The following is a 26,889-nucleotide window of genomic DNA, read 5'->3' as shown; positions in this document are numbered from 1 at the left end:
GCTGGCTGGGCGCACTGTGTTGACTGTGCGAAGTGCTTGAACCCCCCTCCAATATAATAAATATCACACACGTCCCCCCCAGGGGGCCTACTTGGGGGAGGCCAAGACTCATTCGCAAGAGAGGAGCCTGCCCATTTAAAAGGGCCGCTTTGGAGGGGGCAAATTAGCATCTTCCCTCCGTCTCTCTCTCTCTCTCTCTCTCTCTCTCTCTCTCTCCCCCCCTCCTCCGTTTGGGGCTTGACAGAGAGGCTCTGAAATCCGCTCATTCTTTACGTGAGAGGCACAGACTTATCAGAGCGTGGCCTGCCCTAATTGCTTGTGCTTTAGTTTGATTTTTTAGGCTGTTTGCGTGTGCCTCGTGCTGGTTTCAGTTTTTACCTGTCACTTTCTCCATGAGCTTGTGAATCCGCTGGTGTCAATCTTCGCCTTAAAGAAGCCTTCCAAGATCTTCACCTCATTTATCTTGCTGGCAAACCAACAGACAGAGAGAGAGAGAGAGAGAGAGAGAGAGAGAGAGAGGGAGGGAGTGTGTGTGTGTGTTTTGCCCACAGAGAGAGAGTGTGTGTATTTTTCCCAGCCTTAAGACTTCTTCTGACGCAATGCAGGTTCCTCCATCATGATCCAGACCTCTTTGCCCCCCATTGCCTGTATTAACTGCTCATATTTTCAAGTCTAATCCTTAATTCAGGGACGCTTCATCTCTTAAATCTTTGGTTTTTGTGTGTGTGTGTGTGTCCCTCTCTACGCCATAAAACACTGAGAGAGTGAGTGAGTGAGTGTGTGTGTGCGTCTCTCTCTCTCTCTCTCTCTCTCTCTCTCCTGAAACGGCCATCCAATGAGGCTATTGCCTCTCATTCTGAGCTTCACAGCGTCGCTGCTGCTGCTGCTGCTGCAAGGGAGCTGTGGCGTCTCTGGGAAGTTGAAGCATTACAAGTGGCAAGTGGACTACGAGCTCTGGGCGCCTGACTGTGTGGAGAAGCTCATAATCAGCATCAATGGCCAATACCCCGGCCCCACCATCAGGGCAACGGCAGGCGACACCATTGTCGTCGAGCTAGAGAATCTCATGCCCACCGAGTCGGTACTCGTACATTGGCATGGAATCAGACAGGTAGCTGATTTAATTATTCTTGGGGGCGGGGAGTCCAAATGTCGTAATCCTTTCAAGGTCCAATTATGTGTAAGACTTATAAAGGATCAACATCATAATTGGCGTAATCCTCAAGCCCCTTGGAAGGACGCAAGAAACAAATTAATCCTCAAGCCCCTTGCAAGGACGCAAGAAACAAATTAAGCTGTAATACTAGCATCAACATGGATGAAAAGAAATTAACTCAATGTATGTAAGCAGTAGCTCTCATAAATCCAACTGATAGGCTTTAAAGAGCAAGCCTGTCAGGTATGAGTAGATGTCATGGGGGCAGTTGAATGGCATTGACACAGAAAGAATCTGGGCAGCCTAAGAAATATTTTGTTTTGTTTTTCTGGCAGAAAGGTACGCCTTGGTACGATGGAGCCGGAGGAGTCTCACAATGTGCGATCCAACCGGGAGAGACTTTTGTTTACAAGTTCATAGTGGACAAGGTATAATTTGCCCCCCCCTGTTTGTTTAATCGAGACATTGGCTTCTTTTACCTTTCAGTATGGCATCCTTTCTAAGGTCTACTACCTTCCAAATTCCACTTATAAGGTTTGGCTGGGTTCTCTTCTTACTAAAGAATTTCCTCCCTCACTTTTGTTGCACGTGTGCGCGAAAATGACCGTGGTCAATCTCTCTTTTGCATGGGGTTTGGTGATAACATTGTAGGTGGATATAATACATCGAATAGTCCACTATTGTTTGGCAATTTGGTCTCCTCAAGTCAAGCATTAGAGACTCTCTTTTCCTCGGCTTACCCATTCTCAACTTTTTTTTGCATATTGGTAGGTGTGTTACATATGTGAACAGGTCGTCCTCAACTTGTAGACATGGTTTAGCTTCCTTAGGTCGTGTAGCCACCTTCTCTTGATCCTTGAGCTCGTTTTCCTTTCCTATGGAAGTTGTAACTTTTAACTTGATAATAATATTGTATTTCATATCCTTTGCACTTTTAAGTTATATAAAAACTTGAAGACATGATTGGTTATATATCATGGAGGGATGGTGAATATTTACAAATCTACACTCTTCAACACAAAAAAATATACGTGATTCACAAGTACAATCTTCAACATTAAAAAAGAATATGTGATTATTGGGTTTTTAAATACTTGATTATATCACTTTCGTATTGTTGCATCATGACAAACAAATACATTAGACATTGGACTTTCTAAGTTTTTATAGTTCACTTACCATACATTTACATTTTGTCAATATAGCCGGGAACCTTCTTCTACCATGGGCACTTGGGCCTCCAACGTTCTGCTGGTTTCTATGGCTCATTGATTGTGGATGTGGAACATGGTTCAAAGGAGCCCTTTCATTATGATGGGGAGTTAAGTCTAATTTTGAATGACTGGTGGCATCGAAGTGCCTATGAACAAGGCTTGGGCCTCTACTCCATTCCCTTCAAATGGGTAGGAGAACCTCAGGTGAGTTCTTAAGTGATATTTTTGTTTTACAACCTTTACATCATACTTGCAAATTAATTAGTGCCATGTATAGTAGAAGTGTATCCATTATGATCAAACTAATACTTGGTCTTTATTTGGAGAGAAACTAGAGAGCTCACTATATGATTATCACTACATTGTATTCCATTATCACTACATTGTATTCCATTGGGCATGCTTGCACCAGTAGATTGTCTCAATATAGGGTGATGCTATTTGCTTTTATTTCACTTCAAGTGGAAGGCGTTTGATCTATGAGAATTAAAGACCATGTGCCTATCCACCTCATTAATTTCTTTTTTCTTCCAAAAAACCACATTGGGGTATGTGTGTTTCGTGATTAAAGAAATGTCCTCCATTCTCGAAAAGTAAAAAAGAAATGTCCTTCTCTATACTTTACTTCAAAGGAACTCTAACATAGAGAACATCAAACAATGTTGTTCCAAAGGAACAACTCAAATCCACTTTGAACGACGCGGTCATTACTATAGCCAAATTCCCACACTTACTTTGAATGCCTACATGAAAATGGGTGAACTTTTGGCTTCTTTTGTGAAAAGAAACACAAATTAATAGTCTTTTACTTTCTCCAAGCATTAGGCAAGCCTATGTGTCACAATGAATGGTAGTGTCGGGATGCTCAAGCATAAGAAGGTACAACTTCCTTTGAAGTAGTTTGATACGTTGGGATGGTGACATTGTGGGAAAAGGATTGCCTCTAAGTTTGTTTCTTGTTCATGTGAAAAAGAACTAGGGGGTGTGCATGTATGAATGCATTAATTGTGTTCTAAATTTTTCCATTTTATTCCGATCATATTTTTGTAAACTGTTCTTCCTCCCAAAAAGCTTAGTTGACTTGTTATTTTGCTTTATATGGGTGTTTGTGAATAGTCATTGTTGATAGAAGGGCGAGGGCAATACAATTGCTCGCTTATAGGAGGGAATGACATTGCAACGACTACAGGGGACTCTCCAACTTGCAACCCCAAGAACCCACAATGTGCTCCTCTTGTGCTACGAGTCAACCCAGGCAAAACCTATCGACTTCGCATTGCGAGTGTTGCTTCTCTCTCATCTCTCAACTTTCAAATTGAGGTCAAAATCTCTCTCTCTCTCTCTCTCTCATTTTGCATAAATTTACACATGAGTTCTTATGATTTTTCATAGGTTTAGAGTATTTTTATTTCAAAGTAGTAATACACAAATAATTGGTGCATTGTGAGTGAACATGGGTGGGGAGTTGCTTCCATGCTTACTCATTGACTTAGTTACTTTTGATAGTAAGAGTAATGGCCACTTTTGTGCAAGTTGTAAGCCTTAAACTTCAAATTTATTACAAGTATGTTGATAAACAAAAGAATTTTATTTTATTTTTGTAATTTGTACAATTTACAAATGTTAGCATATAGCAACCAAAGCTTTAAAAGAGATGCTTTGTAGTCTAATTTTCCTTAGGTGAGATGTCGCATAGTTTAGACCAAATCTTGAATGAATCTCTTCAATTCTTTGTTCTTCTTAACTATTACAATCCAACCTTTGAAATTTGAGGAGCAAATAATAGTTCTTTTTAGGTAAGATTAGATTTGTACATATACTCATGGATATTTAGTCAATGTCAATAACTTCTCATGATTTTCAAAGAGTGATGTTGACTTTGTTGTAGGGCCATAAAATGAGAGTTGTGGAGGCTGATGGAAACTATGTGGAGGAGGTAGAGCTTGATAATTTGAATGTGTACTCTGGGGAGACATATTCAGTCTTGGTGGAAGCATTAACTGCACCACCTAATGGGCAACATAGTTTCTGGATCACCACCCATGTTCAAGGACGTTTACCAAAGACTCCCCCTGGGTTGGCGATCTTAACTTACTCAATAAAAAATGATCAATCAGAAATATCATACCCAACCACTTTGCCACCTCTGGCTCCTGCAGCTTGGAATGACACAAAATTCAACGTTGCACAAAGTCGACTATTTGTGGCTCGCCAAGGTTTGCCCATAATCACATCTTATATTTCTCTATTTTAGACACCTTATTCATTTTATTCATGTTTTGGTTGGATCACCTTTTGCAAAGTTTGAATGATTGTTTTCTTATTTAAAGAGGTTGGGGGGGGGGGGATGAAGAATTTGTTTGGTGACATATTTTAAATGAATCTCTCGAATAGAAAAGATTTTTATTTGGCCTTGAGTGAGGCGTTTCTTTGACATTTTTGATACTAGTCTCTTTTGACATTGAACATTGTGGTGTGTTTTTTTCTTTTCTTTAAAGAATTGGTACTACCACCTAAGTCTTTGCTTATCCTTGTTTGCTTAGGCATGATTTTGTACTAGGCTCCTTTATCGTTCAAAGTTGACGGGAAAGCTTGAGGGTACCAGCTTTCCCCATGGTTATGTAATTTTAAATTGATGGGTAGTTAAGACTTCAAAGTATGAAAATGATGGTAGTCAAAATCAAGGCTTGGTTATAATTGGATTTGGGATTAAAGCTATCCCAACCCTAGTTAAGAGATAATGAAATGGTGATGAGTTGAATCTATTTAAGTTCAATGGTATGGAAGGTTTTGCCTTGACAATTACAAGGTTCAAACTACATTGAAACTCAAAGGACACAACGTTGTTGGAGACTTAATTGAATAACCTACTCAATGGAACACTAAGTTGTTTGATGTTTGTGCAAGTTTTCCTTGTTTTTCTTTTTTCATATGTGATAGATTACATTTTTATAGCGCACCATTGGACCTCACTAAGTGGGTTGGGACAACTCTTGCTTGCAAAGGCTATGTCAATAATAGCATTGTTCTATGGAGTCACAAAAAACAATGTTTGGAAAGACATGGAAATGTTCTTTTAGGTGCAATGTGTAGTATTGCAACATTTTTGTTTTTTGGGTTACTTGCTTTGTTATTTTTTGAAAGGCGAGAAGTACGATATTAAAGGTTTGTACTACAAAAAGTCCATTGACCTATGCATGCATGTAGCTTTTGTTGCTAAGATGCATTCTAGACTAATGTAGAAGCGATGCTCCACTCCTTACTCAAAAAGAAGAATTGAAAAGTGGTAATATTCACCTTGGTAGGAATCAAATATTTCAAGAAGGCACTGCATAGAGACTATACCTTTATTAGCTTTAAGAACTTTGGTTGAGGAAGGGGCATCCTTGTGCATGTTCGCACTATGATTTTAAATGCCAAGGCTGATGCATACGTCCCACTATGAGCTTATGGCAGGACATAAAGGTAAGGGGTTTGGAGAAAAGACGAGTTGGTTTCAACCTACATCTTGTTTTGCCTTGGTTAAAATCCTTCTCATCGTTCTGTTCAAAAGTTTCCAAAATAAAGTTATGTTATTTTAAATGTATGTATGAAATACCATCTCAAACAGCGGCTAGTAACTAGTTCCCTCTCGGATGATGAAGAAAAGGATTTATTTCCTGTTGCTTAAAATTCTTTTCCAAAAAGGAAGGCTGCATTTGTGTGATTTTCGGTGGTACAAGTGGTAGCATATTATTGGTGGGGGGCGGGGAATTGGTGTGGGGCCTGTGAGGGAATGCGATGCCAACACGTGGATGCCTTTTTCCTTTCTGTTTTTGGACGATTCTTCATTTTCAAAATCAAAAATGATGGCAGGCAGCCGGGCGGGCCCGCCACCGCAGAAGGCAGACAAGGTGGTGGTGCTGCTCAACACGCAGAACCGAGTGGCGGGCCGGATAAAGTGGGCGCTGAACAACGTGTCGCTGGTGCTGCCGGGGACGCCGTTCCTGGCGGCGCTGAAGTTCGGGCTCGGGGGGCTGGGCGCCGGCGCGCCGCCGGAGGCGCAGCCACCGCCGCACTACGACATCTTCGCGCCGCCCCCCAACCCTAACGCCACCCTGGGCTCCCCGGTCTACCACTTCCCGCTGGGGTCCACGGTGGACCTCGTCCTCCAGAACGCCAACACCCTCAACCCCAACAACAGCGAGACCCACCCCTGGCACATGCACGGCCACGAGTTCTGGGTCCTGGGCTTCGGCGACGGCCAGTTCGACCCGGCCCGCGACCCCTCCCGCTCCTTCAACCTCCGTGATCCCCCCCTCCGCAACACCGTCCCCCTCTTCCCTTATGGCTGGACCGCCGTCCGCTTCGTCGCCGACAACCCAGGTAATTCCCTCTTTTTTGTAATTCAAAAATTTACTATATCGTGTCATACATCGTGTTATTTGCTAAGCGAAAATCACCATAGATTTTTCTTTTTTCTTTATAACTTTCAAGGGCACGGTTTTTCCCCTGACTAACTACCATCCCAATTAGCAAGAGAGGCAAGAAAATACCATCCCAATTAGCAGGAGAGGCAAGAAAATAGGGCAATGCTCCCGTGCAATTTTACTTTTGTGGTTATCTTTGGTCTTTGTTTACAATAAAAATCTAGGAAACATCTTTCAATTTTTAATTAACTAGTATTGCCCTCAAGGCATGGTTTTCGGGAGCATTCTATATTGATCCACACATGAATCCTTCTCATTTTTTCATGGAAAAGGACTTTTAAAATGTACACAAGTTTTCTCCATGTTTAGTCTTAAGCTATAACTCAAATCGTGTGCTTTTGAAGAGTGTTCTCAATACATTTTGAGAAGGCTTAAACTGTGGAGCCTTATAAATTTTAATCTCATGTCTATAGTAAAACACATTCTTGTGGGTGAGGCTTCAACATGTCAAATGGACTTGCAAGTTCTCTTAATTTGTCTTCTTATTGTTAACTTGTTTCACAACACTTTGACATGTGCTTGTATGTGATTAAAATGTATTCAAGTTCTTAATTTTAGATTTTCTCTAAATGTTTTTTTTGTTTATTAACCCTAAACAAAATTTTATCTCTTGATTTTGTAGGTGTGTGGCCTTTCCATTGCCATCTGGAGTCCCATTTCCACATGGGGATGGGTATTGTGTTTGCTCAAGGTCTGGAAAAACTTGGGAAGCCTCCAAGTTCAACGCTAGGCTGCGGGCTCACTAAAAGATGGTTGCCATAGTCTTTAGCCATATTACCATTCTTGGCCATATGTAATGTGCCCCAATGCTTAGTACCTTGTGTATTATTGGTATATGAGTCATTTTGTACAATAGATATCATCCTCCATAACAAATCATGTGCCCTTTCCCCAAGAGTTGTAATAAATGGACTTCATTTGTTACATTTAGATTGCTAAATTTTTTCTACTAGCATTAAGCTTTTTAGTTCGACAATGCATACCCTTTAAAAACAAATAGAATAGCTCATAAGGACTTCCCAATGATTGCGATACTCTTCGTAAATGAATGCTTTGTAACATGCTAAATAAAAATTTGTTAGCATTGCCTTGTAAGGGCAAGGCCTATATGATCGTTATGTTGCTTAATATATCAATATTGGTAAACTTTAAGTTTATTGGAGGTTAAAGGACAAGACTAAATTTGTGCCCATTTATTTCTATTAAGTTATATTTTACTAAGCATTAATGGGAGCTTTATATATTTGAGCACCATGGATCATTGGTGGCATTTTATGACGGTGGGTCATTAAGCATATCTAATAGATCCAATAGCTAGTGATAGTGCAATATGATATCTATTTTGAGTTTATCAAAGCTGCAATAGTGCAGTAACAATATCTACTTTAAGTCTATCAAACTTATGTTGTTCCTCATCCCAACAGAAAATAGAACCTTGAACATTCAATTGTTTGCCATATGAACAACTATTTTACCATAATCATTGATAATTTCTCAATAAAATCCTACCAAACCAAGAGATATTTGTAACTCCTTAAGGTTTGTAGAATGAGGCCATTGTTGGAACTTGTCCATAGCCATCCTAATACCTTCTTTAGATATTATATGGCAATGATAATGAATTTACTTTTTGAAAATCTCATATTGATTCTCCTTCACATAGAGTTTATGATTTTTGAGGAATTTAAAGACTAAGCAAATATGTTCCCGATGTTCTTCTTTAGAATATCTATGAATATTATCAAGGAAAGTAACAACATATTTTCCTAGATGCGGATGTAAGGTAGTATCCATAAGTATCATGAATGTTGCACAAGGTTTAGTTCGGTCGAAGGGCATAACCAAAAACTCATAATGACCTGAACATGTTCGAAAGACCATTTTGGTCACATCCTCTAATCAAACGTGTTGGTACCTTGACCTAAAGTCAATCTTGCTAGTATATTGTGTTTCTTTAAGTTCAAACAACTCATCAATACTAGGAAGCGGATACTCCATCATCATTATTATTGTATTTAGATCGCGATAGTTTATGCACATATATATGGACTTGCCCTTCATGATTGTATTTAGATCATGATAGTACTTATTCTTTATTGTGATTCTATTTAGATTAGGATAGCCTATGCACATATGCATGGACATATCCTTCGTATTCACAATAATATTCATGATACACATGGAGAAAAACTTAATTAAATGGATCCTCATTGAAGATAATCATATATTGCTTCTCCACTTTGCTAGCTTCACTAGTACTAGGTCGATAAGGTGGTAGTAGTTGAATGGTTTTACTCCCTTAGTAGAATGTCAATACTATGGATTATAATACATTTGGGAGGTAAACCTAGTGTCAAATTAGGATGAACGCATTTTCATGTTCCTTAGATATTTTTTTGCATCTTAGGAGGAACATGAGATATAGTGAAAGAGAAGAAGAATCTATAAGAGAATGGTGTGATGAGGGAGGAATTTTATTTTTAAGAGAGAGTAGAGAGAGAGCACATACTTAATTTGTCATTAGATTCCACTAAAGAAATACCCTCAATATCATCAATACAAAACACACACTTTATGTAGGGATACATAATAAAATTAGACATATTTTATTATATTATATTTAGTGAAATAATTAAGTTCGGTTGTACATATGAAAGGGGATGGTGAAACATTCTACTCACCTAGCAACAAAACATACATACCATCATTGTCGCTAAATTGATTGCTTATTATGCATTCTCTATTTAATGAATTTATGTTAATAAATTAATGACTCACTTTTCTTTAAGTGTTGATGATGATCTAGCATGGCCATGAGACCATTTAGAGACCACTATTCCTAGTGCATCACTTAATGGGGTGATCAGAGCACTGTGATGGGGATAGTTGGTACTGGTAGTACAAGATATGAAGGGGGAAAGAAGTGTCTGCCAAGTGTAAGAGTGTACACAAGAATCAAGGAGTTACACATAAATGAAGATGGATTGAGTTCTAAGAAGAGGAAGTGCATTAGCATTGTGTATATGTATCTATGTGTGCATCCGGGGACGCCTGGGAATGTTTACTTGTGTGTAATGAGCATTGCATTAATTTGAGGTCATCCTCTCCCTTACAAGTCAAGGTTTTAAGGTCTTTCATTAAGAAAGACGAGAGATGTAATTCTCTCACTAAGAAAGACGAGAGATGTGATCCTTTGGGAGTGATAAGAGAAATGATTTTCTCTTTCTAAGGTCTAAAATAACATAAGCTTTTGTGTGGAATTCAATCTTAAGGTTGAGGCCCAAGGCAATCTAATGAACTCTCCTTATCTATGGGTCAAGGTGGTTGCATGACCACAAGTTAAGAGTACAATTTAAAAAGCTATTTTTCTTAAAATAGACATGGTGAATCCATTTTTAAAATATATTGCCATAGAAAGACGATCTCTGAAAACAACCTCCTAGGTTATCGGAAACAACGAGATCTACAACTTTTGTGTTTGACATTTTTTCATCCGAGCAACGCATAGAGAGATATCTCGAAATTGGTGCTGCAGAGCAGGTCCTGGAACAACCACATCTTGCATGAAGATCAACCTTTCCAATCTTGGCACTCAAGTCTCTCTCCAAGAAGAGAAGCTCTTGAAATCCTATAAAAGAAGAGGCTCTCCTTGGGTGTGGGGGAGGTGAAGGAAGCATTACTTTGCATGCATCTAAGAGGAGGAGAGAAGGTGCAAGTGCTGCAGAACCCTGTTGAAATCAAGTTCCAAGAGAAGGAGAGAAGATGCAAGTGCTGCGGAAGCTCTACTAAAATCAAGTTCCAAGAGGAGAAGATAAGATGCAAATGCTGTGGAAGCTTTGTTGAAATCAAGCTCCAAGAGGAAAGCCCTACATATATTGTGTAGGAGAAAAGGAGAGACTCAAGAAGGATCAAAAGGTGCCAACTTCCAAGTTGTGCAAGTGTTAGCCGGTTGTATACTGTACAAGGAACCGTGATCTTGTTCCCAAGATCTACAAGTTAAGAGCTGGTTTATGTGTAATGGAGAAGCTTGCTCCTTGTCAATAATATAACTCCACAAAGGGGGGAGGGGTGGGGACTAGCCCATCTTCCAATCCCTAATGTGTTGCCAATCTTTCTATCTCTCTCTCTACATCTTTCTTTTCTCTCATATGTTCTCTCTCTGTGCCAGCATAATATTTACCATATATCTTTAAAGTATATAAGAAAGTTGAGTGTGTATCTCAGATCTTATAACAATCATCCTAAAATGGAAAAGTACTTTTCGACGACTCACCTAGCAACAAAACATGCATAACAATGTCCTCAAATGCAAGAGTTTTATGCTTATAACTCCATTGTAGTATGCTACCTAGGTTGTGCAATCATACTGTCCCTAGACCACACCTATATTAGTGATCTGTATAATTTGGAAGTTTAATTTCATAGTATACCCTTTCACTTCTAATGAAACATCATGTGCTTCCATATCTCATACAACCTTGGCACTCCATTGCATAAGAGAAATGACATAAGTATGAGGATTGGGTGGCACCTAGGACAAACATAGTTTCTTAACTAGAATATAGTAAAAAACATTGTGAGTTGAAATGCAAGTCACAAGAATATGACCATTGATCATGCCATGTATATAGAACAACTCATGGGGGAGGGGGGGGGGGGGGTGGGTAAACAATGAATTGTCCTAAAGAGGTGGTCAAATAATACTTATGCTCATTAGCCTTGGTAGCTATCTTGTTTGGCCAAATACTTAAAACAAGTTGCCAAAGGAAACACATGCACCATGTGCATTTCTTCACACCCCCCGGTTCTTGTTAGAATTGTTACCCTTAAGTCATGGATAATATGTAGAGCCACAAAGGCATAAAAAGTTGAAATACAACTTCTCCTTATGTGCTCTTGCAATCACTTTTCTTGAGAGTGGGCCTCTACTCCCCTTCGGCTTCTTAGTATAATCATCCTTTGATGTAACACTAAGTTTTATGCTCTTTAATATAGTAGTAGTCTCTTGTGTACCAAAATAAATAGATGCCTCGGCCCCTTGAGGTCGCTCTCTTGATGGAGTAGCTCTAAGAGAAATATCGTTAGCAAAAGACATACTCGAGATGCTTGAAGCATGTTGGCATACAAGGTGCTATAAAATATTTGAGATCTTTGTCACATTTTATTAGGAGTACCAAAATGTTTCTCTAGTATTGCCATGAACGTCACCAAAGAATCATATTCTCTCTTATCAACCAGTTTAAGTACATCTAAATCATCTAGATCATTCATGATTTTATCCTCATGCATGTATATAAGCTGACCATATTGTGCATGAGATGGTGGGGACATGATGTGATGCTTGAAATTAAGAGAGAAATTTCCACTTACCCTCTATGTCTTCATTACAGGACAATTCCTAGAACTATAGAAGTGATGTGGTAGAAATCCAAAGGTATTGTATGCCAATTCATAGGTGAGAGGTGTTTGAAAATCTCTGTGTCTCCTCCAAAACAAGCTTTTGAAGAAAACCTTCTTTGTGGTATGGATCAAGGCTCAACTTGACAATTAGTTACCTTGTAGTTAAGCATACTTAGTGGATAAAATTATTTGAATGGGAGATAATAGTACCCCCAAGATGAGCCAATAGTGACAATGAAGCCTTTGTAGCCTCATTCACAAGTATGCTAAGGGCTATGTCTTGGTTGTTGCCTTAGTCACAAGCCACAGGAGAGAGCTCTCCTCTATGGTTTGCAATGTCGTAGTCAGCAATGATTTAGCTTGAGCATTGATTGGTTGTGGAGGCTATCATAGGCTCATGATCTTTTTTATAGCCTCACTTTGATACTACTGCCATGCGTGCATGGAAGCCATGGTCTTTCACTGGCATAAAAGCTTTAAAAATCTCAACTAACCTCTTGATCATTCAAGTGAATATCCTATTTAAGGACCATGCTAGTATCTTTAGGTAGATCCATGGAATTTATATTTAGATTGACCTTTAGTAAACCCATTCACATTGATCACCCATCTTATGACTGTAATGAAGGAGACCTAACTGTCCTAACTAAGGGGGAAGAGAGAGAGAAGGACTACAGAAGAAGAGGGAGAGGAGAGAGAAAGGCAAGAAGAAGAGAGAGAAAGAGGAAGAAGAAGAGGAAGCCATGAAAGCTTGAGAAGGTGAAAAGAGAGTTTCTTGATAATTTCTGTGATGCTTCAAAATACCCTCTTACACCTTATATACCGTCACAGTGTGACTGGTATGTTCTCATGCCATATTCCCGTGATCCCCGTTCATTTACAAACCATCCCGTCTCATGAAGTTTTTGTCCTAAAAAACAAGGGATGTAGTCATGGACTGTAAGAGTGTGCTGTAGGAAATCAGCCATAACTTTGTGTGGGCAACTCCGAATGGGACAATTGAGGTGTCGTTACGGAGCCCATAAGATGTACTTTCAGGCCATGTGGTTGGCTGCAATCAGGTCAGAACCAAAACTGGTACAAAATAAAGGGCTGTCCAGGAATTTCTAGTGTGCAGTCCCAGATGGTATGGCTGGAGAAAAACAACCATAACTTCCACTAGGGAACTCCGATCAGGGCAAGTAAGGTGTCGGAACGGAACCTCGAGGTATACTTTCTGGCCATGTATGGAGGATGGGGCTTAGAGTGGACCATGACCAAATCTGGTACAAAACAGGTGGCTGTCCAGATGCAGACTACAGCCCGAAACAGGGGTCATGGTGAGGTACCAGCCAACATAGCCTCCTTGAGGTGTGGAAATTCATCCAATATAGATGCTGGGCGCCAAGAGGCTTCCTCTATTGGTAGGCCTTGCCATTTGATCAAGTATTCATGTATGGAACGGGTGCGGAGTTGCTTTTCACGTTGTCCAATGACCGCTTCTGGAATGTACTGAATAAGGCCCTCCTCATCTATGGGTGGGAGCTCCTCTACATGATCTTTGGGAGTGCCAATGAAAGGTTTCAATTGGCTCATGTGGAAGACTTCATGGATCTTAGTGGTGGAAGGGAGTTGGAGGCGGTAAGCCAAATCCCTGACCTTCTTAATGATCTTGTAGGGCCCATAGTAACGGTGTGCCAATTTGTTGCAAGAGCCGTCCTTTAGTGTGGCATAACGGGATTTGGGGGCTTTGAGGAGTACCATTTCACCCTCTTGAAAGTCAAGGGGTCTTCTTTTTGCATCAGCATGGAGCTTCATGTGCTCTTGAGCCCTTTTGAGGTTTACCTTGCATTGTTGAAGTAGAGCTTGCATGCAGTCCAGCTCTTCTTTCCCCAAGGGGTTGAGCTTTTCATTGAAGATCATGGTAGGAAGGGGCACCCGATAACCATACAATGCTTCGAAGGGAGAGACTCCAATGCTTGAATGGGTGGAGTTGTTGTAAGAAAATTCAGCCAAGTGCAGCCATACATCCCAAGAATTCTGTACATCATGACAAAAATGTCGCAAATAAGTTTCAAGCCACTTATTGACTCTTTCGGTCTGCCCATCCGTTTGGGGATGATAGGCTGTAGACGGAGCCAATTTGGTCCCCATGGAGCTGAAAATGGTTTGCCAAAACTGACTCATAAATTTGGTGTCCCGGTCATGTACTATGACTTGGGGCAAGCCATGCAACTTAAAAACATGCTCCATAAACTGAGTGGCAACTTGGGATGCTGTAAACTGTGATTTTGTAGGGATGAAATGGACTGCTTTAGTGAGTCGGTCAACTACCACGTAAATGCTATCCCAACCCTTCTTGGTTGTAGGTAAATCAGTGATGAAATCCATGGTAATGTGGGTCCATTTTCCTTCGAGAATAGGTAAAGGCTGCAATAAACCACCCGGTTTAAGAGAGCTATCTTTATTTTTTTGGCAAGGCACACATCTAGACACAAAGTCTTTTACATCCCGCCATAGGCCTTTCCAATGGAAGCTTTTTTGAAACTCGATCATATGTTTTGAAGACCCCTAAGTGGCCAGCAATCGGGGAAGAATGCATCTCTTCAAGGATCCTTTGGGTGAAGGGAGAGGCATGGGGAATCACAATACGGCCATGGATCCAAATGAGGCCATTATGGAGCTGATATTGGGAATTCTCATCCAAGACACCTTGCTGTAATTTCTGGAAAAGAGGGCTGAATTCAGCATCAAGCAAGTATGCCTCTTGGAGCTCTTCAATCCAATCATGGTGGAGTTCAGTGATGGATGAGACTTTGCATGCCCACATGCAAGAGAGTGCATCGGCCACTACATTGTCCTTTACACGGGTGTGGGTAATCTCAAAGTCATAGTTTTGTAGTGTCGCCACCCATCTACGTTGTTTGGGAGTGAGGTTGGGCCGAGTCAAGAAATATTTGAGCACACAGTGGTCACTTTTTACCTTAAATCTGCTGCCATACAAGTAGTGATGCCACTTTTCGATAGCATGAATGACTGCCAACATCTCTTGATCATAAACATGCAACTCTCTCTCTTTATCATCCAATTTTCGACTCTCAAATGCTATTACCCCATGTTCCTGCAGCAAAATTGCACCAATACCCCGTCCACTAGCATCACACTGAATGGTAAAATCCTTTGAAAAATCGGAGCATACGAGGATGGGGGATGAGGTGAGCAAGTCTTTCAGCTGGCTGAAAACTACGGGCAGCCAGTTCATCCCATAGGAAAGCCTCTTTTTTCAGCTAGTCTGTTAATGGGGCTGCAATGGTGGCATAATGGCAAATAAATCTCCTATAAAAGGAGGAAAGACCAAGAAAACTGCACAAGGAGGTAGTGGTAGTGGGGGTGGGCCACTCCCGGACACATTGTACTTTTTTAGGATCAGCTTGGATACCTTTTTCACTAACGATGTATCCTAAGTACTCAACCTCCGTTTGCATAAAGACACACTTGCTTTCTTTGGCAAAGAGACGGTGCTCTCTCAGTACATCAAAAATCTGTCTAACATGCTTCAAGTGCTCATGCATTGACTTGCTGTAAATGAGTATATCATCAAAGAATACCAACACAAACTTAAAAAGCCATGGTTGCAATATCTTGTTCATTAAGCTCTGAAATGTGGCGGGGGCATTTGTGAGCCCAAATGGCATGACAAGGAAATGATACAAGCCACGGTCAGTTTGGAAGGCCGTTTTGACTTCATCACCCGCCCGCATTCTGATTTGGTGGTAACCGGATCGCAAATCAATCTTAGTGAAGTAGCGTGCACCCTTGAGTTCATCAAGCAAGTCATCAATTCGAGAGATGGGGTATCTATTTTTGACGGTGATCTTATTGAGATCACGGTAGTCAATGCACAACCGGAAAGATCTGTCCTTTTTCTTAACCAATAGGACCGGGGAGGCATAAGGGGAAGAGCTAGGCTCTATGAATCCCATCTCAGTGAGCTCCTTGACTTGCTTTGCTACTTCCTCTCTCTCACATTTAGAGAGTCTGTATGGGGGTTTATTGATGGGCTTGGCATGGGGCTCCAGGATGCCACAAAGAATTGTTTATTGGAACTGCACTGGTTGACATGTATGCCAAATGTGGTTTACTTGCAGAAGCACAGGAAGTATTCAACCAGCTGCCAGAACGAGATGTGGTCTCATGGACTGCTCTCATAGGAGGCTATGTTGATCAAGGTTGTGATCAGGAAGCACTCAAGCATTTGGATTGTATGAACTTGGAGGGTGTGCCTATGAACACAGTCACATTTCTTTGGGGCCTGAAAGCGTGTGGTAGTGTAGGAGTTTAGGGGGAAGGGTAGTGGGAGGCTGAAATAAGTCTTCATACTCAGCCAAAAGTGCTCTTAGTGCTACATTTTGCTTCCCCAAGGTGTGTTGGTCATCATTATCCTTATGCAAGTGCAAGACAAAGATTTGGGAGCGCTTCTTGAATTCCTTTTTGAGTTGTCTTGCTGTTATGAGCTGAAAATCTGCATTTTCTTTGATTCCCTCCAAGTGTACAAGCTGCCCATGCATTACAAACTCCATGTACAGCTGAGAGAAGTCCATAGAGATTTTTCCCAACTGCTGAAGCCAATCACATCCCAATACAATATCCACGGGGCCCATATCAAGGGTAATCAAGTCCACCTTTGCTGTGTAAATTTCAGCCAGCATGAGAGACACGTGTGCATACATGGGAGCTCACTTCCTCATTTCCATTGGCCACTTGAACCTGAAGGGGTTGCTGTAATTCAGTGGGAACACATGCCAAACGGCTAAGAGTTGATTTATTTACAAAGCTATGTGTGCTACCACTATCTATGAGGATGTATACACTATTGCCATCAATGTTACCATGCACCCCTAGGGTGTTCGGACTCCTAGAGCCGGTCCATGCATCCATGGAGATTGAGCAGGCTGATATAGCGGTGGATGGGGGGTGCCAAGGGTCATTCCCAAGCATGTTATCAACGGGGCAGCCACCGGGGTCAAAAGGGAACCCGTCCGGTGAGTCATAAAACTGATCAGGATCAATATCCTCCTCATATTCAGCATTTTCAGCAAGTGTCATTATTTGAGAGCTGTCAGGCATGTCCTCTTCCAGCTTGTCACTATCTTCCAGCACATACATGCTATTAAACTTGACGGTGGCGTTCTTAAAGGGGCATTTGGATGCATGATCAGTTGTGTACTTATCCCCGCATTTGAAACACAAGCCTTTGGCTTTTCTATCCTTGACAACTTCAGGAGGAATGAATTTTTGACTGTTGGAAACGAAGCCATTCCTGGCCTTTACTTCAGCATACTTTGGGTCACTTTTGGAGGGTGGTGCTCTCCCAAAACTGCCATATTTCCTTTCAGCATTAAAAGTGGGGTAAGTAGGAATTTTGGGGCTGCCATTCCCTGCATTATTGCTGCGATAATTAGTAGCATATGGGGGTTGCCTACTAGGGTATCTTTGCTGTCCGGCAACGGGTTGTGTGCTCTCATTGCGGCGGTACTTTTGACCATAGCGTTCGGCCAATTCTATGGCTGCAAACAGGGTGGCTGGCTTTTGAGCCATTACATCAGCTGAGAGATGCGCATCCAGCCCATAAATGTATTTATGCAATTTGGCCTCATCACCAACTGCCTCAACATACATGGATAAGTTCATGAACTGGTTGGTGTACTCCCTCACGGTGAGATTTCGCTGATCAAACTGATACCATTGCCTAGCCAAGAGTTCTTTTTCCACCGGGGAGACAAAAACTTGGATCATATGCATTTTGAACTCTTCCCAATCGCGAAACTGCTGGTTTTCTCGTTATAAATCTCCACCATGTGTGGGCAAAACCTTCTAAGTGAAGGGAGGCAAAAATGATCTTTGCTTCATCAGTACGGGGGTAGATGAGAAAATAGGCTTCCAATTTAGAGGTCCATTCCTCTAGTTCAGTTGGGGATGAGGATTGCCCATTGAATTTTGTAAACACGATCTTGTCACGCAGCTCATTTGGGCCTGGTTGCCCATGAATGCCATGTGCTACATGCTGCCCATACATGCCTTGCTGTCCAAAATTCCCATGGGGGCCATGCTACCCGTGCATTACATGAGGACCAAATTGCCCATTAGGACCTTGCTGTCCAAAATGTCCATGCTGCCCATTACCATATACATGCTGCCCATTGCCATATGCATGCTGCCCATTGCCATATGCATGATGCCCATTGCCATATGCATGCTGCCCATGCACTCCATGCAATCCATGCTGCCCAAGGTTTGCATTGGGGCCATTCCCTTGAGTGTGCAAGTAGCTTCCGTTACGGGGAAGTTGGGGTGCCAATGATGGGCTGGAAGGATTCGGGACGGGGGAGGGAAGGAGAGGCTCATCATTCTGAGCGGAGGGCTCACCCGTCTCATAAGTGCTATGGGGAATGCCATGGGTACCACCAAGACCTTGTGGGCTGCGCCCGGTCTCCAAGGGGGGAGGGTGGTTAGCCTCACGGTGAGGGACATACTCCTTGGGTCGATCCGAGGAGGGGGCAATGGCGGGAATGAGGGCGCCCATGCGCTCTATGAGTAAGTCCATCTTAGCCATCATCTTGGAATGACACTGATCTTGGCAGGTTTCCATCTCCCTGTGGCGTTGCTCCATCTCTCGATGTCGATCAGTATGGCGGGTCTCATGTTGGCATAGGGTTTGGTTGAGCAGAGACAAACGATCTATCTCGGGGGCACCTTCTTCAAACAAGTCTTCACGATCCTCCTGGACTAGGATCATTCATTGAGGCACGGGAGTCCCTTATTTCACGCTGAAATTCCTCCTGGGCCTTTGCTTTACCCTTGTGGCCTGCCATTCCAAGTGCAGTCTACCAGACCCCCTGTTACAGAAATGATGATAACTTGAGCTAGGGAACTCCGATTGCCAAAATTTCTGATTCAAATGAAAGCCCTCGATCCCGTCTACGAGGCTATGTAAAAATATCTCCGATAGTAAATGATCAGGGCTTTGCTGTAATCACTTTTTGTGGGCTGACTGTGTAGGACTGCTGCCTATCCCACAGTACCTCTGGGTACAAAACTGAGTGTAACTCCCAAACCATAGGGCGTAATGGGGAGGTTTTTAGCTCAGATCGAAGGGGAAAATGCCTTCTTCGAATCAAGTTATAGAGCGCTCTCTCACGCTCAGTCACACAAGAAGGCTTTGCTGTAATCAGTTCTTGCGGGTTGACTGTGTAAGACTGCTGCCTGTCCCACAGTGCCTCTGGGTACAAAACTGAGTGTATCTCCCAAACCGTAGGGCGGAATGGGGAGATTTTTAGCTCAAATCGAAGGGAAAATGCCCTCTTCGAGTCAAGCTATAGAGCTTGCGCTCAGTCACACAAAGAGGCTTTGCTGTAATCAATTCTTGTGAGCTGACTATGTAGGACTGGCTGTATGCAATACCCTGCAAAGGCTCCCTCAAGAAGCATTCTTTATCCCAATGGTGAGGGTCTTATCCCAGACATCCAGGGCCTCAATGGTGGCTCTCAATGCCCCATAAAGCCATACATTCATTGCATCCATATCTTATTGCTTAGACCAGTTCCATATTGCATTCCCTGCCCTTCTTGCATTGCATCTACCATACATTACCAAGCGGTTTATGACATTACCAATGCATGTAGGGGTTTGTAGGCTCAAGTGATCAGGGTTCCGGCTATTCCATAAAATGTACCTACACCTGCAACAATTCTTTGGGCTCCGGATCACCGGGAGGTGGGCAAGGTTCCCCCCGGGCCGGGTTGTGCACCCCTTCAGGGTCTTTGATGGCAAGGGGGGGTCACCCCTCTTTTGTCTTGCCACCTCGCCTGGCATCGGGCTTTTCCTCACCCGGAATATACATGGCAGATATTTATTAATTAAACAACCAGCATGAGATGCATTTCTGGAATAAAAAATTTGGGCTTTTCATGAAGTGCATGGAATTGGAATGGGAATAGGGATAGGCAACTTACCGGCAGTGACTCACTACCTACTCACCCTTATACAATGGATTTTTATCACTTCTTGGCTCAGCCAATTCACAAAAGCCAAACGGGTTATGGGTAAGCAAAATATAATCACAATGAAGCTTCAGCATGAGTAAAATCCATTTCAGCACTATAAGATCAAAGAGAAATGACTGGGGCAATTAATCAGCATGCATTCAAGGTCTGGGTCTCCTATTATCTACTTGGACTCATACATTCTCTCAAACAAGTGGATGGGATTCAACAAGAGGCTTAAACGGAGAGAATGAGAGCCAAGAAACAGTTACCTTGAGTCTTTTGGAGAAGAAGGCAGCCACCACTGATGCCACCTCAGTCCTCCATGAGAGCTCCATTTGATCCCGAATGCTCCATGGCTCCAAAATGCGTATGCTTCTTCAAGAAAGCTTGGGGCAGGATGGTTCAAGACCTCCCCATGAGAGTTCTTGCTGAAATGGAGGTCCTACTCCATAGCCATGGCTGCCCACAAGTGCATGCCTTCAAATCTTGCTTGTAATCTTCTTCCCATTCTTCTTGATGGCTGAAATCTTGAGCAATGTTCAAGAGGGGACTCCCGGGAACCAAGGAGAGACCAAAATGTTCAGGATTTCTGAGCTTGATGCCAAGGTTCCATGGCTGCCATGGACTGCCCCAGACCAGGGTCTCTTGAGTGCCAAAGGGGAGTCCAAGGGCTGAGAAAAATGTCACTGATGCTGACCAAGAAGATTGCCAAGGACCAGGACTAAAGCCAGGAAGGAGGGGAGGGCTGGGGGGCTGCCCTGCAGGCCAGGAAGCATCCGGTTTTTTGCGCCGCAAATTTCGGGCTGCTCCTTGGGGCCACAGGCAGGGCTGAACCATGTGGTGCTGCTGCTCACTGTGCTCCTCTCACTGAGGGGAACACCTTAGGACCAGCCCAACTTGCTAAGGAAGAGGAGGGGGGAAAGAATTCCTGGGATTCTTGAGCTGGAGCTTCCATGGCAGCTTGGGAGAAGAGGAGAGAGAAGGTCTTCTTGAAAAGTAATTGAGTCTTTGGCCTTCTCTAACTGTGCTGCCCTCCTTTTTGCCAAAAACCCTAAAAAACTTGCATGAAAATTAGTGACGACCTGTCAAATTTGTCTGTCCGCCTCCAGATTTTTCCATGGTTCTTGGGAAAGCTCCAAGAAAGGCTGCCACAGACTTCAAGAGGGCTGACAGCCTGCCTGAGTACTCCTGTGTACTTGTGAAAGAGATGTAATTGGAGCTTTCTAACCGTGGGAAACTGTGAGAGCCCTAAATCGATGGGGAAAGAGAAGGATCAAGGACAAAGCTCTGATACCACTTGTAATGAAGGAGACCTAACTGTCCTAACTAAAGGGGAAGAGAGAGAAAAGGACTGCAGAAGAAGAGGGAGAGGAGAGAGAAAGGCAAAAAGAAGAGAGAGAAAGAGGGAAAGAGGAAGAAGAAGAGGAAGCCATGAAAGCTTGAGAAGGTGAAAAGAGAGTTTCTTGATAATTTCTGTGATGCTTCAAAATACCCTCTTACACCTTATATACCGTCAGTGTGACTGGTATGTTCTCATGCCATATTCCCGTGATCCCCGTTCATTACAATGACCCTTTGGACCATATACCTTTGTGCTCGTCTCTTCATAACCTATGCCTTAACATAGGCTACCCCTTGACCCCTTAACCTTGTAAATGCTTTAACATGCTAGCACATTGCTCAGATGCAACATTATAGTCAAGCTTTCTTATGAACCATGTTTGCCCAAGACACTTGTCCTGAAATTCAACCCTTATAATAAGGTTCACGATAAAAGTTTGATAGGCCATGGCACTTTTTCCTTTGAAACACTACTTGCAGCCACTTTAATTCTTTGGTAGTAAGGTGGAACTCCTCCATGACCATCCCTCAAGGCTTCCAATCCATCTTGCCAGCATCCAACATATCCAAATAAAGATATATGCCTTAGGAAAACCACTTGGCTACCATCCCAAGCTTATCATTAAAAAATAGACATGTTGCATATTAGAAGCTACATGTTGCATCTAAATTGGCTATAGCAAAGATGAATAACCTTTATTCTCATGACTATAGGTGGTCTTGTCAATTATACTTCTCCTTCTTCAACTAATACTTTTATTGTGTTTGAGCCTTGAACAATAAGCTTAGCCTTAGTGTTAAAAATTTTATACTCTTAGGCTAGCTTGGTAGTGAGCTTAAGCCTAGACCAACAAAGAACTTGACTACAAAGGTCTAGAGTTGACTCAAATTAATTCTTTGTAGTCACAACAAAGAAAAAACCGATCCCATAGTTTTATTTACCAAAGCCTTGGGGCTAAGACCACCTTTCTCTATCCAAGAAGTAACTTAATTCCAACCAACAACAACCCATATCTTGGAATCTCTAAAACTCCATAAATATTTTGTAAGTAGAGTCTCGATTCTCTTTTGACATGATTGAGAAAATGGGAAACTAGTGCCAACAAAAACTATACAAGACACCAATATAGCATTTATAGTAGCAATCCTTTTGACCAATCCCCATGTTTGACTTTCCCAATATTTAAGTTTTCTCTAAAATCTATCAAGATCTAGAAAACCTTTGAGCCATGGTAATTCCCATGCCAATAGGACATCTAAGATAGCTCATAACAATGCCGGGCTTAACTAGATTAAATCCCAAGTTAGAAGCCAATCAAGGACAACCTCCCAAGAAAGGAAAACAACATCTATCTTACTACATCTAATCCTTAAACCAATGGCTAGTTGGAAATCTTCACCGACTTCAAGAAGATTTATCATAGCATCTCAATCAAATTGAATAACATTAGTCTTGTCATTTGCAAAAATTAGGGAGACAAAGATATGCCATGAGATAGTGATATGCCTTTAATGAGACCTTGCTCCATTTTACCATAAGTGGCTCCAAGAGGAGGCCTTGTAGCCATTGCAATAAGCAATGGAGAAAAAGGATAACCTTGATGAATAAACCTTTGCAACATAAATTCTTTATATACAGATCCATTGTGCTTGAGAAGAGGCATTAGCAAAAAGGGATTACACCATCTTGTGAAAATCCCTTTCAAAACTCAATACTTGCAAAAAAAAAATCTAAGAAATATGATCATATGCTAAGTCAAAATGCATACTGACAAGGATATAGTGCATGAACCCATATTGTAGAGGATGAAGGAGCTTGGAGAGCAAGTATTTGCCTTCCCATGAAATATGACAAAGAATTAAAAACCAACTTTGATGCTTAGCCAAAGGCTCAAAATTGATGCTACCCATAGAGAGGTTGAAACCCATGGCTTTCTACTACAACTTCTTGTCCTACTCTCTCAATCCTCTTGTTTTTGTTGGGCTCTTCTAACCAAGAATTGTTATATTCAAAGGGATTTATTATTTTTCTATCCTAAGTAAAGCCTTGACTCCTATTGATATACGAGAATAGGAAATTTAGCAAGCAAGTGTTAGCAACGACAAAACCTTTGAATAATGTTAGGGAATCTTTGTTGTGGTCACTCTCCAAGCTCAAGGTATTTTAGGGGATGCTCTTTTAGGACATCCTCTAACCTAATGTTGAGCTCCTTCATGAGCATGCTATGGTATTAGAGGTTTAAAAACAAATTTGTAAGAGTGAAATAAAGTGTTGGAATAGGAGCTGAAAAATCTTTGACTCCATATGGAGAAGGAAATGGAGAAGTCAAGGCAACTACTTTTGAAAATATTAAGACTCATGGTGAGTCAACTTGGTTCCTAAACCCACTCTCAAATACTCAAAATTTTGACCAAGAAGCCTTCTTCATTAGTAGTTTGATCGGTGCAATCACTACAAAAAAGTACATCTTCCTAAACTTCTTGCATGTAGACACCTCCCTTTTGACCATGTTTGAGAAGAATTTTTTCATATTAAAGAAATTTTAGTGTGAAACTCTAAAGCTCCATGTTGAGATGATGAATGTGCAATTGAATTGTGATAGTCTAGATAACCATACGCTATAGGTTGAAGTTACTTGACTAATGGAGAAATCGGTGCTACTGGGATAAGGACTGATTGAGTTATACCAAAACTTAGCCATAGTTTGTATGTGCATTGAAATTTTGGCACTAGATGGACTTGCTCATGATGCAAGACCTATTAGTTACATTTGTTTTCTTATGCCCGGGAAATGTAAAGGATGATACCGATGTAAGAGAGTTCTCATAGAATGTGACTTTAAGTACGACATGAAAGAGAAAAGCATTATCACAAGAGAAGCAACAAGAGCCAAAATCTCAAAAAAACAAACTACACAATTGCACATGGATTGGTTGGTGCCTTGAGGAATGGTAGTAACTAGTTTACCAATACTAAAAATAGGACATATGTGTAAGAATAAAAGGTGTGGATAGAAACAAAACAATTGCTAGCTTGAAATTTGTTTATAAGCTAGTTGTAATTGGCATAGAAGAGCTAATTATGGATGGGAATGAAATAGTTAGGGTTGTGGAGGATGGGACAATAGTGCAAACAAGAGCAATGCTCTATAATAAAAAAATGTATGGACAAAAATAAACAATCAATAGCTTGAAAATAATAGCAAGTGGCTTGCAAGTAACACACATAAGTTGAAGACAAGCTCATGCAAGAAAATTGTAGTATAATTCTATGAAGTTAGTCATATGAAGTTGACATCAACACCTTGCAATGAAGTTAGTAGGCTCTCGAGGTTAAGTAAGTAAGGTTCGTGCACTAGCATGTATTTTGAAACACATTGTTCTTAACAACTTACATCTCAAAAAGAAACTCCTAGTATGATTTTGACTCGGGGAAGTTACTATATGTATATCCTCTACATCACGTGCGTTCAAGGCCTATTTATAAATATCCTTATCTATGAATTTTTCATGAATAAAACATAACCCTTTTCTATTCAATTTGTAAATAACCTCTTTATATTACACCCTTCTGTATGTAAAAAATGTATAAAAATGGTATTTTAAAACTATCGTATTTTGAACTCACGTGATGCACACATATATTTATGAGTAACTTACATGAGGATTTTGACATCCTCAAACGTAATGCAAATTGATCCCAACAATGTTGAATGCAGTCACCCCATCCCATATCTAGAAGACGACTTTGCTTGCAATGATCTTGCAAGCTCAAGAAAGTAGGAATCAATGCCAAAATTGAATAATATGAACCTTGATAGAGGTAATTTCAAGTTGAGTATTGAAAAAACATCTACTAGTAGAGTTTTGACATCCTCAAATTTGACAAATAGTAACTTTGGGAGCATTGATCAAAGTGATATGTCTAAATTGACCACATGACAACATACCCCCTCTTGTTCATTTGTTGCAGCTGAAGATAACTAGTGTAAATGTAGGTGTTATGCCTACTATAACCTTAAGAAATGCCAATGGAAATAACTCTTGTGAAACACTTGTTGTAGCACCCAACATGTTCTTGTTTAGGTTATTTTTCATGTATAATAATATGCATAGTAACTGTATTGACCATTCTTCTAGTTCTTTGGAGAGTCACTTTGGTAAATGTAACTATTATTTCATTGTTGTCATGAAACTCACATATTCAAAAGTGGGCCTCATATTGGAAAAATAAACTCTAGAAAGCCATGAACTTTGAAGCATAGGCTAGCCTATGTCTACACTCACATATGTTTGAATGTTAATATTAGTGATAGTTCACATTGGCCTAGCTTAGCCTAACCCCGTCTAAGTGTAGCATAGTAGTAGAGCATAGCCTAGCATAGGATAGCTTGTGTCTATGCATCTATCTATGATTACCTAACATATCCTAGCCTACATTTGAGCGTATGCCCATCTTATGCCTATTAACCTAGCTTAGCCTAGCATAGCCCAATATAACATGCACCTACATCTAAGCCCATATGCTCAATCAACCAACACACTACTCTTTTTGAGTAATAAGATTAACCTCTGTCATTTTTAATTATGCTAAGTTACATTTGTCATTTTTCTAAGATCATTACTTATAATCCAATATGAGATGACCACTATTTTTGCTTTCAGCTTGTTGCAAGGGTGAGGCTATTGATTTCTAGTAGTGAATTGACAAGTGTAGATTGAAGTGGATGCATAACCAAAAAATGAGGCGTTGGGATACATTTTTTATGAAAGGAAAATAGGGAAGAGATATTGGATTTTTTGGAGGTTAACATCGATACCAACAAAGCCTAATGGACTTGGGGGATCCAAAGTGTAGTTCCATGAAATGATTGTGTTAAGCTATTTCACAAAGACACAATAGCTACGGCTACCAATGATATGGCTATGGCATTTTTGACACTTCAACATTAAAGAACTCAAGTTTATGCACTTAGATGACATAAAGCTGAATGGTGCATTGTAGGTGGACCTAGTTGTCATACATCTATGGAATCTAATTTTTGGGTGGCTCAATTGCTAAGCCCTAGCTAATGCTTTCAGTTTGAAGATGGTTGCCCTCTTGGTATTGCTAACTTTCTAAAATATGCAAGAGTGACATAAACATTGGAAGACCAGTTTGAGTGGCTATAGTTTGTGCATGCGAAAACATACTAGTGTGATTCACATACAACAAGAATGTAATTCATGCACAACAAGAATGCGATTCACATACAACAAGAATGGGACCACCCTAATCATAATGA

The 26,889-nt window shown here is 41.1% G+C and overlaps 1 protein-coding gene across 1 annotated transcript; it reads left to right on the top strand.

Annotated features, from left to right (window-relative positions):
- The first annotated feature begins 201 nt into the window (after positions 1 to 201).
- LOC148037139 (L-ascorbate oxidase-like) lies at positions 202 to 7,806 on the top strand. The gene is made up of 7 exons (XM_087676078.1): positions 202 to 1,111; positions 1,492 to 1,584; positions 2,362 to 2,574; positions 3,487 to 3,690; positions 4,259 to 4,586; positions 6,226 to 6,735; positions 7,462 to 7,806. Exons 1-7 carry the CDS (start codon positions 836 to 838, stop codon positions 7,599 to 7,601), a joined length of 1,764 nt encoding a protein of 587 aa, XP_087532204.1. The 5' UTR covers positions 202 to 835; the 3' UTR covers positions 7,602 to 7,806.
- Positions 7,807 to 26,889: the final 19,083 nt, after the last annotated feature.

The sequence above is a fragment of the Lygodium microphyllum genome, chromosome 4, assembly GCF_053477565.2.
Source record: "Lygodium microphyllum isolate KBCC chromosome 4, Lygodium_microphyllum_v1.1.10, whole genome shotgun sequence".
NCBI classification, from domain to species: domain Eukaryota; kingdom Viridiplantae; phylum Streptophyta; class Polypodiopsida; order Schizaeales; family Lygodiaceae; genus Lygodium; species Lygodium microphyllum.
This window is presented reverse-complemented; position numbering and strand designations above follow the sequence as displayed.